Here is a 19,353-nt window from a genome sequence, read left to right as displayed (position 1 = left end):
ATCAGATCAGTGTTGGGGACAGCAGCTCACACCCCAGGATGGACTCACAGCATCTCACCTGTTTGCATTCCTTGCGACACTCTGTCGTGATGGCCAGTTCACAGCAGCCCAGCCCCACCCAGCCTTCTGATTTCCTCGATACTCCTGCAAGCAAATCATACACCAGAGAATCAGCTCTTTGCCACGTGGATTTCTTTCTGTGGCTTTTAACTATCACACTTTGTGACACTGATTTATTTACTGTTACTGTGAATTATGAAAACAGATTCACATTTACTTATTCTGAGATTTTCATATTCAAACCAGAGCAGTGATAACACCATGGAGGTGGTTTTATGGTGAAGCAGAGCGAGCGAGTTCACTGCCTGCAGTAAGCTCTGCTGTCACATGTCTGAAAACAAAGGTGTTCACTGTAGTCACTGTCTGTGCTTCTCATGCTGTGTATTCTGATCTTTGCAGAGTGAACTTCACTATCTCCACGTGTCCGGGGTGGGTGGAAAGTCCTCACCCCCATCTGTCCAGCCACCATCGTGCACGTGTACGGACACACCTGCAGGACCAGCTTAAGAGTAAATCCATGAATGTTGCTGGAAATCAGTGAACATCAGTGATGGACGATGTCTCGCTCTGAGAGGACTGGAGGAAGGTTTTTTTGATTCCTTCAGTCCATCCATCCTCTTCTGCTGATGTTTGTCAGGGTCATCGTGAGCTGAAGCCTGTCCCAGCTAACATAGAGCGAGAGGCAGGGTGGAGGACACGTCTCCAGCCTGACGCAGGGCTAGCACCCAGAGACAGACAACCATTCACACTCACATTCACACCTATGGGCATGTAGAACCACCAGTGACTCTAACCCCACTAACTGCATGTCTTTGGACTGTGGGAGGAAGTCACCCAGAGACAACCCACACAAACACAGGGAGAGCATGCAAACTCCACACAGAAAGACCCCGGCCTGATTCAAACCCAACACGCTCTCGCTGTGAGGCAGCAGCGGTCTCGCCACTGTGCTGCATAGCCCGAAGTAGACACCGCCCTCAACAGTGTCACACCAGAAAACACCCAGAGGGACATTTTAGACACCTGTGATTCCACAGGTAGATCCAGCCAAATGTTTTCAGTTGGTGCTACACTGCCGACTGCTACAAAGCCATGCTGTTAAGAACATGGCGTACATGACACTGCTATCATCTCTCATCAATGCTCACGTTCCTCTATAAACAGTATGTACTGTACATTTACATGTGCTGTGCCCGTGTCTGCCCGGCCGGCTCCACAAGGCCACGTGTGTTTCTGTTTCCTTTCTCCTCTCACCTCCCCGCCAGGGCGGAGCTCATTGCAGGCTCCCGCCCTTGGCTCACACACCTGCTCTTCATCAGGCTGCAATTATGTGTTGGACATTTAAGGCCGGGACGCAGACGGTCTCATCGCTGGATGACAGTGCAAGACACGTTAGTGAATCTCTAGCTTTGTGAACCTCCTGTGTGTTTTTGCCTCTGAGTAACCGGCGTTTCCCCGTGTATAGTTTTCCTGGACCCGTGACCTACCCACCGTGTGAAGACGACAGCAAGTGTGAATGAGATTCCCTTCCCGGATTTTTCCCTTGGACCCTGCAATTGCCCCACTGTATCTGCACTTGGTGATTGTGTAAATAAATGTCATTCCTTGTATTGAACTCTGCTCTGCGCTTGAGTCCCTCCATTGAATGTGACATGTGCTGCACCAATAGATGCCGGTGCAGCAGTTTGCAGACAGATTTTATTTTGGTTGGTGGTTAAATACAACAGCAGATCAGCATCAGGATGTCGTGGTTTCACCTGCGTACCTGGAAGTGTAGAATTGATGCACATCCAAAGTTCATTCTGTAAGACATAAAAATGGTTAATGTCAGAGGTTATTAACAAAAAACCTTAATAACAGCTTTTATAATTCAGGTAGCATAATTATCAGATATGTAGCTCTGTTTTTCTCACACACCGTGGGTTTGTTAAAAAAGCAATTTTGCAATTCCACTTCAATGTTTGGGAGAAGAAGCACGAACTTTGGTAACTTTATAATTCCATGTGAATACGACATATTAGTCTGCAGGTCTTTTATGAAAGTAAATGGGTGAAATTAGCAGGTGATAAGAATAATGTTTCTGGCTTGTTCCACCAACCATAGAAGAGGGCGTTACACTTTGGCTGAAGAGAGAAGGAAGCTGGTTGGATGTAAGAAAATGTTGCTTTAACAAAAAACTGAACGAGTTATTATGTGGCCACTCTATAATATTCTTCATATTTATAATAGAGTGTAAATGTGTAAACTCTGTAACAGATTGGATTATTTAACTAGCTGAGTCTGTTGCTGTAACCCACATCATTTCCTCAGGGATTAATGAAGTTTTCTGATTGTGTTAATGTTTCAAAGAAACAATTAACCAATGATTTATTTTCAGAGACAGCTGTAAAGCAAACGTACAGAATCAGCAGCTCTGATTGGCTGCTCTGCTGACCACGTGTCTACTCGACTCCAGATGTGCAGCAAGCCCAGGTGTGACCCGTGATGCAGCACACTGTGCACGGCTCCTTCACAGGTTGTTGGATCAACAGTTTCAGTGAGCCGGTGCTCACACAGCAGTTATCTGCTGCACTATATTAGTTATGCAGAAATCCCATGACTTTACAAAATAACAGAATAAACTGAGCCAGTTCAGTTTTACAAAGAACAGACTCTACATTCTTCATTTCAAACTGAAACAGACGAGTGTTGAAAATATGAATGTGAGGAAACTCCCACTGGAACCAGAGTCCTCTGCGTCCTCTGCGTCCTACAGCTGAGGGACGCAGACACATGTCTTCGAGCTGGTACAGGACAGTAAGACGTACACTTGTTGACATGTCAGCTGTGTTCTCTTCACAGCTTTCTTCATCCATCTCTCACTTATGGAAATCAGGATCGTGGATGGGCTGCTGATATTGCACCTTACATTCAGTTAACTGGAAACTGCTGGCAGACAACCCCAGCAGACAAATCATATTTAATGAAATGTGCTGATTAAACCAGATATCAAACAACACATCTTCAGAAAAATCTGCAGTTTTCACCATTCGCAGGTCTGACCTCAGTCTACTCTCATTACTGTCATTACGATTTAGAGATCAACAACTCCACAAAATGATCAGCCTACAGTATTTTGAATGTGAGTATTCTTAAATTGTACAGCGAATACATTTGTCACTACAAGGGAACGCTGCCTCCTCCCACCCAGCAGCCGCTGTGATCTGTTTTTACACTGAAGCTCTGATTCACAGAGAGGAACAGCAGCAATCATCCATCACAGCTTGTTAATCAACCACAGACCCAGAGAGAGTTTCAGGTCTTTGGAAAGCACAAAGTGTTTCACTCCTCAGGTATCAGTACTAGCACACAGGGAAGTTCATTATACAACAGTCAACAGTCACAAAGACTTAGAAAGGAGACTGAATATGAAAACAGGTCCACTGAAAGTATCCATGTTTCTCTTCTGGACATACGCAGTCATCATTTTATCACATGACTCACACTGGAGTGGATCTCACCTGGATGCACACACACGCACAGACAACCCACCTTAGAAATGTCTCAGATAAGCACCTAGAGGAGCCTGGTCTGACAGACACATGGACAATATACAGACAAACGTCCCCAAGGACACTTTTTTTGATCGTACTCTGATCTGTTTCTTCACCAATCAGTCTGACATACACAGATACCAGCAGTAGCTCCTGCAGCTCTGGCATTGTCAAAGGCATCAGTGCAGAATGACAGGAACTCTACCACACATCACCTGTCCCCTGGTATCCTTTGGGATGGTGTGAAAGCATACATGAGACGGTGAATAATCTAATTTAGTTGTGCAAAAGAAAAAAGAAGCAAAGCTAAGGACAGTAAGGTTACTAGAACAACATCAAAGATCATAATCTCCATAATCTATTCTGCACTCAGAGATTTCCACAGTTTATTAACTGACAGGGCAGAGGGCAGCTCTAGACTCAGTGGTCAGAGGGACGGCGAGAATGCCAGCTGGTCAAGCTGTTTGTTTGAGCCCAGCAATCACCTAACAGAGTTATTTTAATGAGTAACTATGTAACGATCCAGAGGATTCACACAGCAACATAAGAAAGGATAAGGGTAGGTTAACATGTATATGAGATGATGAGGACAGCGTTGGGCGTTAGCTGAAACCTCTCAGGGAGACCAAGACGAGGAAAGTCAAATTACATGTGAAACACCATCAAACTGAACCTGCCTCCCAGTGTCACAACATGTCAGTGAAATCACCACACACATGGTGACGATACTGAAATACTACTATTTTTCATGCATCTATGGTATGAGTTTCAAAGTCCTTCATCATCTTGTTCTTGAGTCGCATTAACCTGGCTGTCCACGCTGCCCCGCCCACCAGCCCTCCCAGCTGTTTACAGCTCAGGAGCACGGACTCCCTCACAAAGTCTGCAAATCCATTTTGTTTTTAGCAAACAGATCCAGCAGAAGAAACTTTTGTAGCAACAGCGTTGGTCGCAGAGCATAAAAATAAACCTTTGTCAGTGAGTAGTTCATGGTTTGTTTTAGTCCTCAAAGTTTTATTCCTTCGCAAGTTGTCGAAATACAAGAATGCTAGAGAACATGGGCTATAGTTCTACATCAGCCTGTTGTTACTGGAGCCTGTTTGCATTATAATGACCTGCGTAGGCCTAAATTTAACATGTGTACTAGTTATTTGTTTTTCTTACTGTAATTAACAACAGCTCCTTGTGTTGCTGCTGAACATCATCTATTAGTTTGAGCTAAAGTGCACAGCTCTTGGTAGAAAAATGAACTGAAAACAATGCAAATGTTGTAAATGATCCAAAAAACTAACCACACCGATCAGTACTATTTGGGGACTGGGCTCACGTGCAGTAGCTCTGGCCCTAGATCTTCTAAGTACGCTCCTGCATCCTGTAAATTCTGTTGTACTGGCTTCTCATTAACTTCAGGGCCAACTGTACCTGAGCGAACCCTGCCCACACACTCCAACATGCATCCACACAAACTCATGTCCATGTGTCAGTTATATTGCAGAGATGCTGATATGAGTCTTCTGCAGAAATTATGCATATTAGAGCCAAAATATATACGAGTTACTCTGTCAGGCTAACAAAAATTTTATTCACAACATTTTCTAAGCGTTATACAATCAAACCTTATGACACAACACAATACAATCATGAGACAAGGCTTCCAATAGAAACCATCTTGTTGGTTAGTGTACGTGTAGCTGCTGTATGTGAAATGGACTCACCATAGACTCTGGACAGTAACCAGGTAACCTCTGCAGGAGATGCTTCAGACGCGACTCACTCTTTATAGTGGTGAGCTGCAGGAAAAAGCAAAAGTCATGACTTTACAGGGAGTGCAGAATTATTAGGCAAGTTGTATTTTTGAGGAATAATGTTATTATTGAACAACAACCATGTTCTCAATGAACCCAAAAAACTCATTAATATCAAAGCTGAATGTTTTTGGAAGTAGTTTGTAGTTTGTTTTTAGTTTGAGCTATTTTAGGGGGATATCTGTGTGTGCAGGTGACTATTACTGTGCATAATTATTAGGCAACTTAACAAAAAACAAATATATACCCATTTCAATTATTTATTTTTACCAGTGAAACCAATATAACATCTCCACATTCACAAATATACATTTCTGACATTCAAAAACAAAACAAAAACAAATCAGCGACCAATATAGCCACCTTTCTTTGCAAGGACACTCAAAAGCCTGCCATCCATGGATTCTGTCAGTGTTTTGATCTGTTCACCATCAACATTGCGTGCAGCAGCAACCACAGCCTCCCAGACACTGTTCAGAGAGGTGTACTGTTTTCCCTCCTTGTAAATCTCACATTTGATGATGGACCACAGGTTCTCAATGGGGTTCAGATCAGGTGAACAAGGAGGCCATGTCATTAGTTTTTCTTCTTTTATACCCTTTCTTGCCAGCCACGCTGTGGAGTACTTGGACGCGTGTGATGGAGCATTGTCCTGCATGAAAATCATGTTTTTCTTGAAGGATGCAGACTTCTTCCTGTACCACTGCTTGAAGAAGGTGTCTTCCAGAAACTGGCAGTAGGACTGGGAGTTGAGCTTGACTCCATCCTCAACCCGAAAAGGCCCCACAAGCTCATCTTTGATGATACCAGCCCAAACCAGTACTCCACCTCCACCTTGCTGGCGTCTGAGTCGGACTGGAGCTCTCTGCCCTTTACCAATCCAGCCACGGGCCCATCCATCTGGCCCATCAAGACTCACTCTCATTTCATCAGTCCATAAAACCTTAGAAAAACCAGTCTTGAGATATTTCTTGGCCCAGTCTTGACGTTTCAGCTTGTGTGTCTTGTTCAGTGGTGGTCGTCTTTCAGCCTTTCTTACCTTGGCCATGTCTCTGAGTATTGCACACCTTGTGCTTTTGGGCACTCCAGTGATGTTGCAGCTCTGAAATATGGCCAAACTGGTGGCAAGTGGCATCTTGGCAGCTGCACGCTTGACTTTTCTCAGTTCATGGGCAGTTATTTTGCACCTTGGTTTTTCCACACGCTTCTTGCGACCCTGTTGACTATTTTGAATGAAACGCTTGATTGTTCGATGATCACGCTTCAGAAGCTTTGCAATTTTGAGACTGCTGCATCCCTCTGCAAGATATCTCACTATTCTTGACTTTTCTGAGCCTGTCAAGTCCTTCTTTTGACCCATTTTGCCAAAGGAAAGGACGTTGCCTAATAATTATGCACACCTGATATAGGGTGTTGATGTCATTAGACCACACCCCTTCTCATTACAGAGATGCACATCACCTAATATGCTTAATTGGTAGTAGGCTTTTGAGCCTATACAGCTTGGAGTAAGACAACATGCATGAAGAGGATGATGTGGACAAAATACTCATTTGCCTAATAATTCTGCACTCCCTGTATATAACACAATCTACACCGTAAATCTGGATCAGCTGGACCAGGTGACCCTGAGTCCTCCCTTAGTTATGCTGCAATAGTTGTAGGCTACCGGGGATTCCCATGATGCATTGGGTGTTTCTTGTTCACTCACTAGGTATTAACAGACCTCTCTGCACTGAATCATATCTGTTATTAACCTCTGTCTCTCTTCCACAGCATGTCTTTATCCTTTCTTCCTTCTCTCACCCCAACCAATCACAGCAGATGGCCCCGCCCCTCCCTGAGCCTGGTTCTGCTGGAGGTTTCTTCCTGTTAAAAGGGAGTTTTTCCTTCCCACTGTCGCCAAAGTGCTGCTCATAGGGGGTCATATGATTGTTGGGTTTTTCTCTGTATGTATTATTGTAGGGTCTGCCTTACAATACAAAGCACATTGAGGAGACTGTTGTTGTGTTTTGGTGCTGTATAAATAAAATTGAATTAAAGCTGGTACATGGTTTGTTCTGCCTCAAACCAGTCTGGGTGGGACGAGGCTCACCACTAGGTGATGTCAGCAGAGCGTCTCTGTCAGAGCAGTGCTTGGTGTTTTGGAGATACTGTGACTGAAAGTCAATAGTTAAATTTATATTTTCTGAAATCTTTGAATGTAAAAAAGTTTTACTTAAAAACAAAAACTAATACTAACCCTTCCAAAGACTACTTCCCCTTTTTCTGCATCTTTCAACACTTTATTTCATTATTTTCTGAGCTTTTTCTTTACTGGTTTTCAACTTTCACTTGCTGGTCAATAAGATCACAGTAAGGTCTACTCGGCATCTCTCTTCAAACCATCCCCCCCTTCTCACCCCTCACCCACAATTTCCCCAGCACCTCCTTAAAGTGCTAAAGCAGCAATAAAACTGTAGCACTCAGCTACTTTTTGCTCTGATGCAAAAGCCTCTTTCACATTTCCTTTACTCCTCTTTCACTGACATGAGGATGGAGAGCGAGCGTCACCTTCTGTCAGTTAAAAAAAGTTGAGACTGACGTTGATATTTTGAGCTTCAAAGACACAATCTGATTTGATGTGAGTAAGGCTTGTTGTGGGATCAGCGTGGTGTTCCACTGGTAGTGTGTTAGAGGACCTTAGGGAGCAAATGAACGCCCGTCTAACTGCAGAGAGCATCTCTTGCCAAATGGAGGCAGTGTCCAAAGTGTGTGGTCCACCTGGTGCTGTCTGGGAGGGGCATGATAATCCTTTACCTGGTCTGGGCCATTTGTAAGCCAATCAGCATTTGACCTATGCCCAGCTGAGCTACATGCTGTTGGGGTTTTGGAGGACTGCAGGTAGCACATTTACTTGGTTGAAAACCTCTCATTGGAGGCTCTCTGAGGGCAAATACATAAATGGACACAGCCATGAAACAAGCATCTATGTGTTTGTGAATGTGTATGTTCATACCTGGCCACAAGCTTCTCTGCAAGGTGAGAATTCGGCAGCATGGTGGCAACAGGAGGGATCTGCAGACAGAAGCATCAAGTTAGAGTCAGTTAGAGCATCGTCATCAGTGTTTGGTTCACCCAGAGCTACGGCTCTCACATGATGTCAAGTCACACTGCTGTGGCTGGAGGCAAATCCAGGGATTTTGTGGCATTATTTTCCAACTGTACTGGGGTAATGCCAGTTGAGCCAAGTTAGTCAGCATAGTTACTGGATGTCAGGATTTATGAGAGTGTGATATATTAAAGCCCTCGAATGACACTGAGCAGGTTAATAACAGGGAGAACAGATGATTACACAAACCACCAACCTAAGAAGATAAACTGACAGCACTTGTGAGAGTTACCTGCCTGATAGCTTGAACTGGGATGCCAGCAGCACCTAGCCCCAGTGAGGTCTTTGTCAGTACAGTTTGCTTAATGCTACGATGGTGCCAAGCAAGTTAAAGAAGCACGTGGACTGTTAAAACAACCAAACGCAAAAGCAAAGAAAACAAACTCAAAAAACCAAAACTGACCTACTTTGACAAAGAGTCCTGAATGTGAACAATGGGAAGCTCTACTATTTGTTGGATTACATGAAAGTGGTTGACAGCGGTCTATATTAGTAAAATAGATTCAACTGGATCCACATGAGACGATGATGTCTGCTGACATGTCATTTCCAATCTCAGAGTGACTTTGTTGCACTAACCTTCATGCTATGCAAATACATTAAACTGGTTGGTTGAGATGAAGCAGACGCCACTATGCACTGATGTGAGTATTTAAGTGTGCTTCGGAACTTTTGCTTGGAACTGGTTTCCAGTTGCATCCAACCCTTACATCGCTAAGCCCATCAACGCATCAGGTTCAGTGGAATAAAGCGCGTGGCCACTGTGCTCTCGAGAATAACAGAGTGACCGATCACCCTTTCCCATCTGACGTATGAGTCTGGGTTTGGCAGTTGCTAGGAGAACAGTAATTTATGTTTCAGTATCTTGTCCAAAAATACTTTTGCCTGAAAGAGTTGGGATTACATGAGTTAGTGCAGTGTGTTTGTGCAGGTGCTCAGTTCAGATGAGATCTGACGTACATGAAGGCCACGGCATATTATTCAAATCATTTCATTTCTTTTACAGACTTCAAAGTGCAAACATGACACTAAAAGTGAGAAAATTATTTCCAGTGCTGTGTAAAACACAAACCCATCTTGTCTACACACATGGCTGAAAGCTTTCATGTGTATCACTCAGCTAAATACTAGAATAAGTACTTGCCTCACAGCTGAACTATAGTAACCGGGGGGTACTGACACTGCATTCATCACAGCCTGTGTGTGACGCTACACACTGCATGTGTTTAAAACACGATGAGAAGTACATTCTGTTGTATCCATGGCCTTGTTTGGTCTTCCAGCCCTGCACCAGCCGGTAGCTTCCTTTTGTTGCGCCCTCCTTAATGACCACTGTTGGCAGGCATGATGAGATGTGAAAGAAAGTGAGTGTGCTGACAGACCTGAAACAAATGATCTGTAGCTTTGTGTGTGCGGGTCTTTTACACTTGTGTCTAAAGAGGAGCTGTGCTGTGAGTGTGTGATGTGGAGAGCCTGCTGAGTAAAGTTCAAACCTGCGCTGTAGCCTAAAAATTGCAACCTTCATGGTAAAGTGTGATTTATGTGGCTGTCCTGAAATGATGATGATGATGAAGTGTCCTTTAGGTTTACTGGACAGTAACTGTTTCTCTCTTTGAATGTGTACATTTGATGTTATACGTCCTCTCAGTATTTCTAAAGCTGCATCCACAGTTTGGCCTAATGACCTCAGAACAAATAAACTCTTGTTCAGACACACACACAGATTTTGCAAACAATGGCAGGTGATGTAATAACTGGAGGGACTGGGAAGGGCTGATGGCTGGCTGTTAAGCGGTGGCCCAATTTGAGCTTCGCATCCACACAGGAACCAGAGTCCTCCACAGAGCCGCACTGTTCACTTCAATAGCAGTTGGAATAAAATACACTGCAGCACAGCGGTCTCCAACCTTTTTGCTCCACGGACCGGTTTACGCCCGACAATATTTTCATGGACCGGCCTTTAAGGCGTCGCGGATAAATACAACAAAATAAAACTAGTACCAGTACCGAAAAAAAGAAGATTTATTCATAACACACGTGAAAAGACCCAGGAAAACCGAGTTAACGATAAAAACGATAACAAAATAACGCTGAACACCGATAAAAACCCTGAAAACCAGACATTTCACACCTGAGCCTCAACTCTCGCAGCCCGGTACCAAAGTCCGAGGCCCGGGGGCTGGGGACCGCTGCTGTAGCATATCAACTTCATTCAGAAAAAGAAAGTTAACTGCACAGAATCTCCTCTTATCTGCAGATGATGTGGTTCTGTTGGCTTCATCGGGTGGGGGCCTCCAACCCACACTGCAGCAGACCCCACCCTAGTGTGAAGACAAGAGTCTGAGGCCATGGTCCTCAGCTGGAGAAGGGCAAAGTGCCTACTTCAGCTCAGGCACAGATTTATAGCTGCTTTGAGATTATTACGTTATTCCCAATTGAATAAAAAAATCAGGTTGTAACCAAATATAAAACTAAGGTATGATTATCATCGCTTTTGTCCTTGTTTAATATTTATTCTATATTTGTTATAGTCTTTACTCAAAATAGTTGCCATTTAAAATAAACTGTGTAAAAAGGATTTTCAGCCAATAATGTATCTTCTTCCCATGAAGTTTCCTTATTTATTTTATGATTATTGTTTTAAACACACTGCTATTGTTTCCATACATACGTAACTGCTAAAGATGACCTTTACTGCACGTCTCCCTCTTTCTCTCTCCTCTTTGCTGTCTCTATCCAATAAAGGAAAAATACTAAATATAATATTTACAAAAACAGAGAGAATGACTGTTCTGCTGTGTGAAATCATTAGGACTGTAATATGGCTACAACACAATTCTCCCTCACACCAACTAAGATCACAGTATCGCACACAAGCTCTGTAAATATGAATTACAAAAAATTAAAACAAAAACCTTCATTAAAACTAACGATAAAGCCTGAAACTGGTTTTTGAAACCTGAACTCTCCCAGTAAATGGACTGGTTCTTATATAGTGCTTTACACAACTTGCACATTCACCCATTCACACCAGCAATCCAGGCATGCAGACTGGAGCAGACTGGGATCAAACCACCAGCCTTCAAGTTAGTTGGTGACCTGCTCTAGCAAGTACTGAAGCAAGTGCTGCAGCCAAATAATACGTAAATGCCACAGATATGGGACAGAGGAGCACGAGGTGTGAGATCTGCATGAAGACCAAGCGTGTCTGTGTATGTGTGTGTGTGTTATTGCAACACTTTTGATTTAAAATTACAAAAGTGTGTTTGTCCAAATACTTTTACATCTGACTACTTCAGGCATCTAAATTCTTTAAGTTTGAGTTTTAGTCGACTAACTGTGATACGATTATAATCTAAAGTTCGTATAATTGAAATGTGAAGCGTAACAGTTTGTTTTTATCATAGAAAGTTGTCCTATATGGCTTACAAAGTGTCTTATTATGGTGTCTCAGTGTGGGGAAAGAGTCACAACTCACAGTCATTTCTATCCAGCAGGTTTTCTGTGCACAGCCTGTGATCAGCTGGATTTAACCCCAGTTAATTCTACTTAGAAATACCTACTTGGGTAATTGTTACAACAAATGTATACGTTATTAATAAAAATGATGATTCAATCTTCCTCCCAACCACAAAGTGGTAGCGAGATCTTTTCCATCAATCCAGATCAAAACTTTTGGACACAAAGAGGCTTAAACATCTTCAAAATGACTAAAAGCCTGAACTTACAACTCATACAATACAAAACTGTCCATGGAGCACACTACACAGAAGAAAGGATGTGAGGCACGCAGAGTCAAGCATATGCACAGGCATTTCCACTGAGAACTACATGCATGCTATGTGGTCCCGTATGCCTGTGCAGAGGTTCTGGCAGAGGATACGTAAAGACCTTTCCACATGATTTTGTTTGCTGTAGCCCACACACGGAAGCAAATACATCATATTCCTTCCTGCCCAATGCATTGGAAAAAAAATATCCTCATGAGCTGGAATTTAAAAAATGGTTTGTGTATTACTCAATATAGAAATGTACTTCTAGATTAGCTTGGAGAAAACGTCTGCCTCCTCGAACAACAGAGTTGGATGAATTTATTCCTCTCTGGTCCCACTGATCAAATCCATTACTTGGTGGTCAGCTGTCGTCGCATCTACCATTGCAGTTACCATTTTATCATTTACTACCTAACAGCCCTGGTTTGAAGGGTACCAGAATGTACACATACATGTGTGGACATACAGCAAGCAGAACACGACACAGTGAAAATGACAGGGGAGAAGGGGGGACAGCTGGGAAAAAATCAAATTCAACTTTCTTATTCTGCACAAAAACAAAGGTGTATACAAAATGTTTGAGCATGCACACGGGCCTGTTTTGTTCTTAGCACCATGCCTGTGTTAGTAATAATCATTCTGAACCAGGGTAGGCAACACGAGAACCTGGGACTGTTATGAAGGGACACACCAGAAAGCTAAATTCAGCTGGCTCAGTATTAATTCATCATACTAAATAATACTCATTTGATCTCATCTCTCACTCGCTGCTAGTAGGAGTAGATGTTAGGCAGTGAAAATGTGAAACAGGTATATACTGTTATTTCATTAATGTTCCCGAGAATATTGTGAACAAAATGTACAGATGTTTGCAAAATGTCATAGATTTACTGAAAGTGCTACTGCAGTTCTGCCTGTCGGTTAATTTCTTCATCTGCAGGTTTTCAGTTTGTTTTCTCAGTGAGACAAGTTAGTTTGTTTGGGTTTGAACATCTGCATTACTGTAATCGTCACTCAGAGGGTCTAAGTATCTACATATGTTAAACTTCATAACTCACAATGTTTGCACACATTTAAGTCCAAATATGTCTCCTTATATGTGGAAATAAGAATAAAAATCCAGCTGAAATCATTCCAGAGGGTGAAATGTTAGAACAGCAATATTTCTACTTGACAAATGTCTAAAATAAAGCATCCTGGGCAACACCCAGGGCAGGAGCACCAGAGAGGAGGAAGAAATCTTTGTAATTAATCTGGCTCTTAATCCACTGCCCAGATGCCATTGTTTACTGATGTCTACTAAAGGACAGACATTCCTTTTCAAGAGTTCCTGTCAAAAACACCACCAAACGGCTAAAAGTTCAGCTTTGGAACAGAGCATGTCTGTGTCAGTAAACATGATGACATTTAAATCCACCAAGTGGGTCCAATATGAGAATTTGTTAGTACGAGGATAATCATCATTATCCTCGTAATCATTATGGACCCAGTCAAAACAATACACCTGTGCTAATTTATCTATGACCAGCCGAATGTGTAAATATGATAACCACTGTAGATAAGGTGCAGATGAGGTGACAGGTTAATGTGAAACACCCATCCATGCATCCATCCATCCATCCATCCATGCATCCATCCATGCATGCATCCATCCATCCATGCATCCATCCATCCATCCATCCATGCATGCATCCATCCATCCATGCATCCATGCATCCATCCATCCATGCATCCATCCATCCATCCATCCATCCAGGCATCCATCCATCCATTCATGCATGCATCTATGAGTCTGTTGTGGCCAGTGCGATCCTCTATGCTGTTGCATGCTGGGGGAGCAGGCTGAGGGTTGCAGATGCCAACAGACTTAATAAACTAATCTGTAAGGCCAGTAATGTTGTGGGGATGGAGCTGGACTCCCTCAAGGTGGTGTCGGAGAGGCGGATGCTGTCCAAGATAAAGACAATGTTGGATAACACCTCCCACCCACTCCATGACATGCTGGTCAGTCACAGGAGCACGTTCAGTGAGAGACTGAGATTACCGAAAAGCACCACTGAACGACACAGGAAATCTTTCCTGCCTGTGGCTCCCTGTACAACGCATCCACTTAACACACTGACTCCTCCTTGCCGTAGCATTTGTGTTGTACCTCGTCAATCTCTAGCTGTGAGAGCAGTCCCTTCTTTCGAATGTTGGAACACTGAGCTACTAGTTGTTTCGCCGTCATTGTGGATGTTGGGTATCGGAGAATCCATAGGTCCATCATCCTATTCATGTAGCCCCTTCCGCTGGGGTTACTTGCGTAGTAGCATTCCAACAACGCCCTGTTTTCGTCTCTTGCCCACCGATGCCTTCTTGTTCCAGTAGCCCACTTTTCGTCAGGGTGCCCTGGTTCCTCAACACCTGACGCGGACCTTGTTGATCCGGGATATTTATCTGTCTCGCTCATGTCTGCGGTAGGCTTGCTTAGCATAGGGGGTCTAGCCTTAGGACCCTTACTGGATACAGACGCCGCAGGCAGGAATCGAACTTGCGATCCTCTGCTCCAAAGGCGTGTAGTCTAACCACTACGCTATCCAGCTGCTGGCTGGAGGCACTGCTGGGATATATATATATATATATATATATATATATATATATATATATATATATATATATATATATATATATATATATATATATATATATATATATATATATATATATATATATATATTGTACTATTCTTAGTTAGCGTGTTGTCTGTCTTGTCTTAATGTTGGTTTATAATGGAGCACTGTAACAAAAAATAATTTCCCCCAGGGATCAATAAAGTATTCTGATTCTGATTCTGATTCTATCCATCCATCCATCCATCCATCCATCCATGCATGCATGCATCCATCCATCCATCCATCCATCCATCCATCCATCCATCCATCCATCCATCCATCCATGCATCCATCCATCCATCTATCCATCCATCCATCCATCCATCTATCCATCCATCCATCCATCCATCCATCCATCCATCCATCCATCCATCCATCCATCCATCCATCCATCCATCCATCCATCCATCCATCTATCCATCCATCCATCTATCCATCCATCCATCCATCCATCCATCCATCCATCCATCCATCCATCCATCCATCATCCATCCATCCATCCATCCATCCATCCATCCATCCATCCATCCATCCATCCATCCATCCATCCATCCATCCATCCATCCATCCATCCATCCATCCATCCATCCATGCATCCATCCATCCATCCATCCATCCATCCATCCATCCATCCATCCATCCATCCATCCATCCATCCATCCATCTATTTTGCACCACTTATCTGGTTTCAGGTCACAGGGGAAGCAGTCTGAGAAGAGAAGCCCAGATTTTCCTTACCCTGGCTACCTCGTCCAGCTCATGCAACCAAGAGATCCCCAGACTCTGCTTCCATTGCAAAGGGTATGGCAGTGGGATTGCGGAGATCTTTAAAGCGTTCCTTTTACAGCCTGCTTATATCCTCTGTTGAAGTCAGCAGCATCCCACTGCCGCTGCATACAATGTGAGTAAAGCACTGCTTTCCCCTCCTGAGTCGACTGATGGTTTGCCAGAATCGCTTTTAGGCCAACTGAAAGTCTCATTGAGCTACTGTCAATCAGCCACTGTCAGAGCTGCACTCCATTTGGCCTGCTGGGACCTGTCCATCTTAAATGTTTCCATTCAATTTTATTTATACAGCGTGACAACAGGTGATTCATACTGTAAGGGACTGATCACTAGGGCTGGGTTTCGTCACTGATTTCTAGAACTGATTCAATTCGGATTCACAAGGTCCCGATTTGGTTCAATTTTGACTCAGACAGTCAGAAATATTATAATTATGATCATTTATCAGTACATATCCATATCTATGTATAAAAACAAAGCTGACACTTGTGAGACTTCATTGAAGGTGTAAGCACCACAGCAGATGCCTTTGTGTCAAAGTAACTGAAGATAAGAGCCTGGTTTTACAAAGTCAGTTCTGCAGTAGATCAAAAACTGAAGAAAACCATGAATCAACATGATTACCTGATGCTGCTGAAGTAAAGCAGAGCAAAGTTACAGAGGTTTCATTAGAGACATGGCTAAGAGTTTTGCAATTTGGCATCATTTATAAAAGTTTCAACATCTTCGGTACTGAACAGCAGAAATGAGGCTTTCTTGTCAGAGGTCATTTTTCAAGAAAAACAAACAAAAATAGACAGCGGGCGACAGCACTGTACAAAACAGTAGACTGGTGCATAATAACCAAGCGAATCATGCAGAAACAGATTTTTGATGGTTAACTGATCTTGAAGTACAACTGGGAGAGAGAAAAAGCTGTGCAGGAAGTGTGATTTTTATCATGGTGGAAGCAAAACAGCCAAGTAAGCGGGAATTCATATACTATAAGAAGATAAGCCACTACATTAAGTAAAACCATCCTGCTTCTGAGTGTTCTTCCTCATTACGTTACTCAGCTTCTAATAAAATGAGCCCATGATGGACTAATGACATTGTTGATGGTAAATGGACTGGTTCTTATATAGTGCTTTTCTACTCATCTGAGCACTCAAAGCGCTTTACACAACTTGTGCATTCACTCATTCACACCAGCACATCTTTCTAAGTGCTTTATAGCTAACATTCACACTCCGATGGATGCATCGGAGAGCAATTTGGGGTTAGTATCTTGCCCAAGTCTACATGCCCAAGGATATTTGGCATGCAGACTAGGGGAAGCCAGGAATCAAACCACCAACCATCACCAACCTTCAGAGGTACAGCCACCATCGGGTGGCTGTAGCTCTACCACCTGAGCTACAGCCACCCGATGAGCATTTAAATATTTTCTCAGAACTACATGAAGAATTCACATGTGCAAACACATGTGTTGCCAGAAGATGGAAAGAATGTGGACCACATGTTTTGGTTCAGTCCAAAAAGAGGAGCAGTTCAGTGGCTTTATAACTGAAGCTGAAAACCGGATCATCACAACAAGACATCAGCATCAAGAAGATTTGAGCCCAGATGACAGCGTGTCACTGACAGCTACACCAGCTGAAAAGGAATCAGGTCTCAGTTTTGCAAGAAGCTCAGCTAGTAGCTGCTCATCAAATTTCATCCATATTGTTTGTACAGCAGAAAGAGGGAGCAGAGTGTGCTGTTCTGCTTGCATATGCAGCATCACAAAGAAAAGCCTTAGGCACTGAAAAATGTAAGTTAAAGGCAAGAAGGGAACAGCTTGAGATCGAGACAGCTATTGCTGCTTCTACAGCTAAATTAAAGTGTTGAATAGGAGTGTGAATATGAGAGCTGTAAAAACGATGTAGTTGGAAATAGACAAAAACTCCTCGATTGTTAAAGCTTAGAGTCTTAATGAAGAGGAACTGCAAAATGCTCTCTGTTAAGTGGAAGCTATAGTTAACAGATGTTAACCGTTAACACATCCAATAATGCCATACCATACAACACCATACCATATAAAGTGCTTAACACAACTGACACAAAGTGCTGTACATTGGAACTACAAAATAAAAATGCATAAGATATAAAACAAACCAATTAAAAAGGTAAAATAACTAAAAGAAAAGTGAAGTCTTGCTAAGGTCAAAAGCTAACGAATAAAAATGGGTTTTAAGATGCGTTTTAAAAAGTGGACAGTGAAGGGCCTGGCTAACGTGCAACAGTAGAGAAAGCCCCGCCCCCTCTGAGCTTCCTCCTGGATTTTGGTACTTCTAGGAGCAGCTGGTCAGCTGACCTTAGAATCTGACATCCATGTAGCGATGAAGATGCTCAGAGAGGTAAGCTGCAGCAAGACTGTGAGAACATTTTAAAACAAATATTTTTAAAATGAACTCTAAAAAACAGGCAGCCAGTGCAGTGAACAGGGCAGAATAACGATTGATTGACTGTCACACAAAGTGAATTACTGTAATCCAGAAAAGTATGCATCACTGTTTGCCAGTGTTGCCTACAAAGAAGCGATTTCATCCTTGCCAATCGCTTTAAATGATAAAAACTGAACACAGTTCTGATGTGACTTTTCAACTTATAACCAAGCTCAGTAATAACAGGTTTAGAATATACTTCTGTTGGTTTGGGGTCCCAAATCAACAGAGGAGGACTGACAGGGACCACTGGCTCTAAACACCACCACCTCTATTTTCTTTTCATTAAAATGTAAAAAGTTTAAAGCCAACCAAGCTAAGGATGGAACCCAGAGGCAGCAGGTATAACGAAAAGAGCAGTGGCCCTAAAATTGAGCCCTTTGGGATGCCAGAGAAGCAGCAGAGAAGGTTCACAGTGAAAGTTCTGCCAGATAAGACCTAAAGCATTTAAGTGCCCACTGAGTAATGTAATCGAGATTTTAAAACGTTGTGGTCTACTGTGTTCAAGACAGCGGTTAAATAAGCAGAACCAGAACAACGTGGTTACCAGAATCACATGCAAGAAGGATGTTGTCAGAGACCCTTACTGATGCAGATTTGGTGCTCATCTAGAAAATATTTTTCAAATAAATATTTAGAAAACATTATAAAGGAAATGCAGCTTATAATAGGTCTGTAATTAGCCAGGACAGCGTGATCAAGGCCAGGCTTCTTAAGCAGTGGCTGCACTGCTGCACATTTGCATTTTGCAGGAACCTCACCAGAGAACAGACTGCTGCTAATAATGGTAAGAACAGACTGCCCTATACTAAGCAAACTTTATTTTAAAAAATCGTTAGGGACAGGATCACAGGACGAACCTGAGGGCTTAATATGGTGAACCATTTCCTCTAAAAGTGAGAGCATCAAAGGCTTAAACTGAGTGAAAGCAGCAGTGCCAGGGACAGAGACAGATGGGTCAGGAGCTGTGATACCGGCCCTGGTGGTGGAAACATTTTCAATAAGGAAGCACTGAAGATGACTGGAGAGGCGTACAAACAGACATCATGTGGAGTATTAAGAACAAAAGTGTTAAATAACACACGAGGGCAGTTATGACTGTCGGCAGAAATCCTGTTTGCAACAT

The 19,353-nt window shown here is 42.8% G+C and overlaps 1 protein-coding gene across 1 annotated transcript in view; it reads right to left on the bottom strand.

The window, feature by feature from the left end:
- Positions 1–19,353, bottom strand: part of reck (reversion-inducing-cysteine-rich protein with kazal motifs) — a 91,697-nt gene that overhangs the window by 65,428 nt on the left and 6,916 nt on the right. Inside the window, exons 2-5 of the mRNA XM_040048815.1 lie at positions 8,397–8,455; positions 5,309–5,383; positions 1,826–1,862; positions 59–144 (exon numbers count right to left, since the gene is read on the bottom strand). Of these exons, the coding sequence (XP_039904749.1) occupies positions 59–144; positions 1,826–1,862; positions 5,309–5,383; positions 8,397–8,455 (257 nt within the window). The remainder of the gene's footprint in view (positions 1–58; positions 145–1,825; positions 1,863–5,308; positions 5,384–8,396; positions 8,456–19,353) is intronic.

The sequence above is a fragment of the Simochromis diagramma genome, unplaced genomic scaffold, assembly GCF_900408965.1.
Source record: "Simochromis diagramma unplaced genomic scaffold, fSimDia1.1 OVJJ01000125.1, whole genome shotgun sequence".
NCBI lineage: Eukaryota > Metazoa > Chordata > Actinopteri > Cichliformes > Cichlidae > Simochromis > Simochromis diagramma.
The sequence above is the reverse complement of the archived record's forward strand: the minus strand, read 5'-3'. Positions and strand labels throughout refer to the sequence as shown.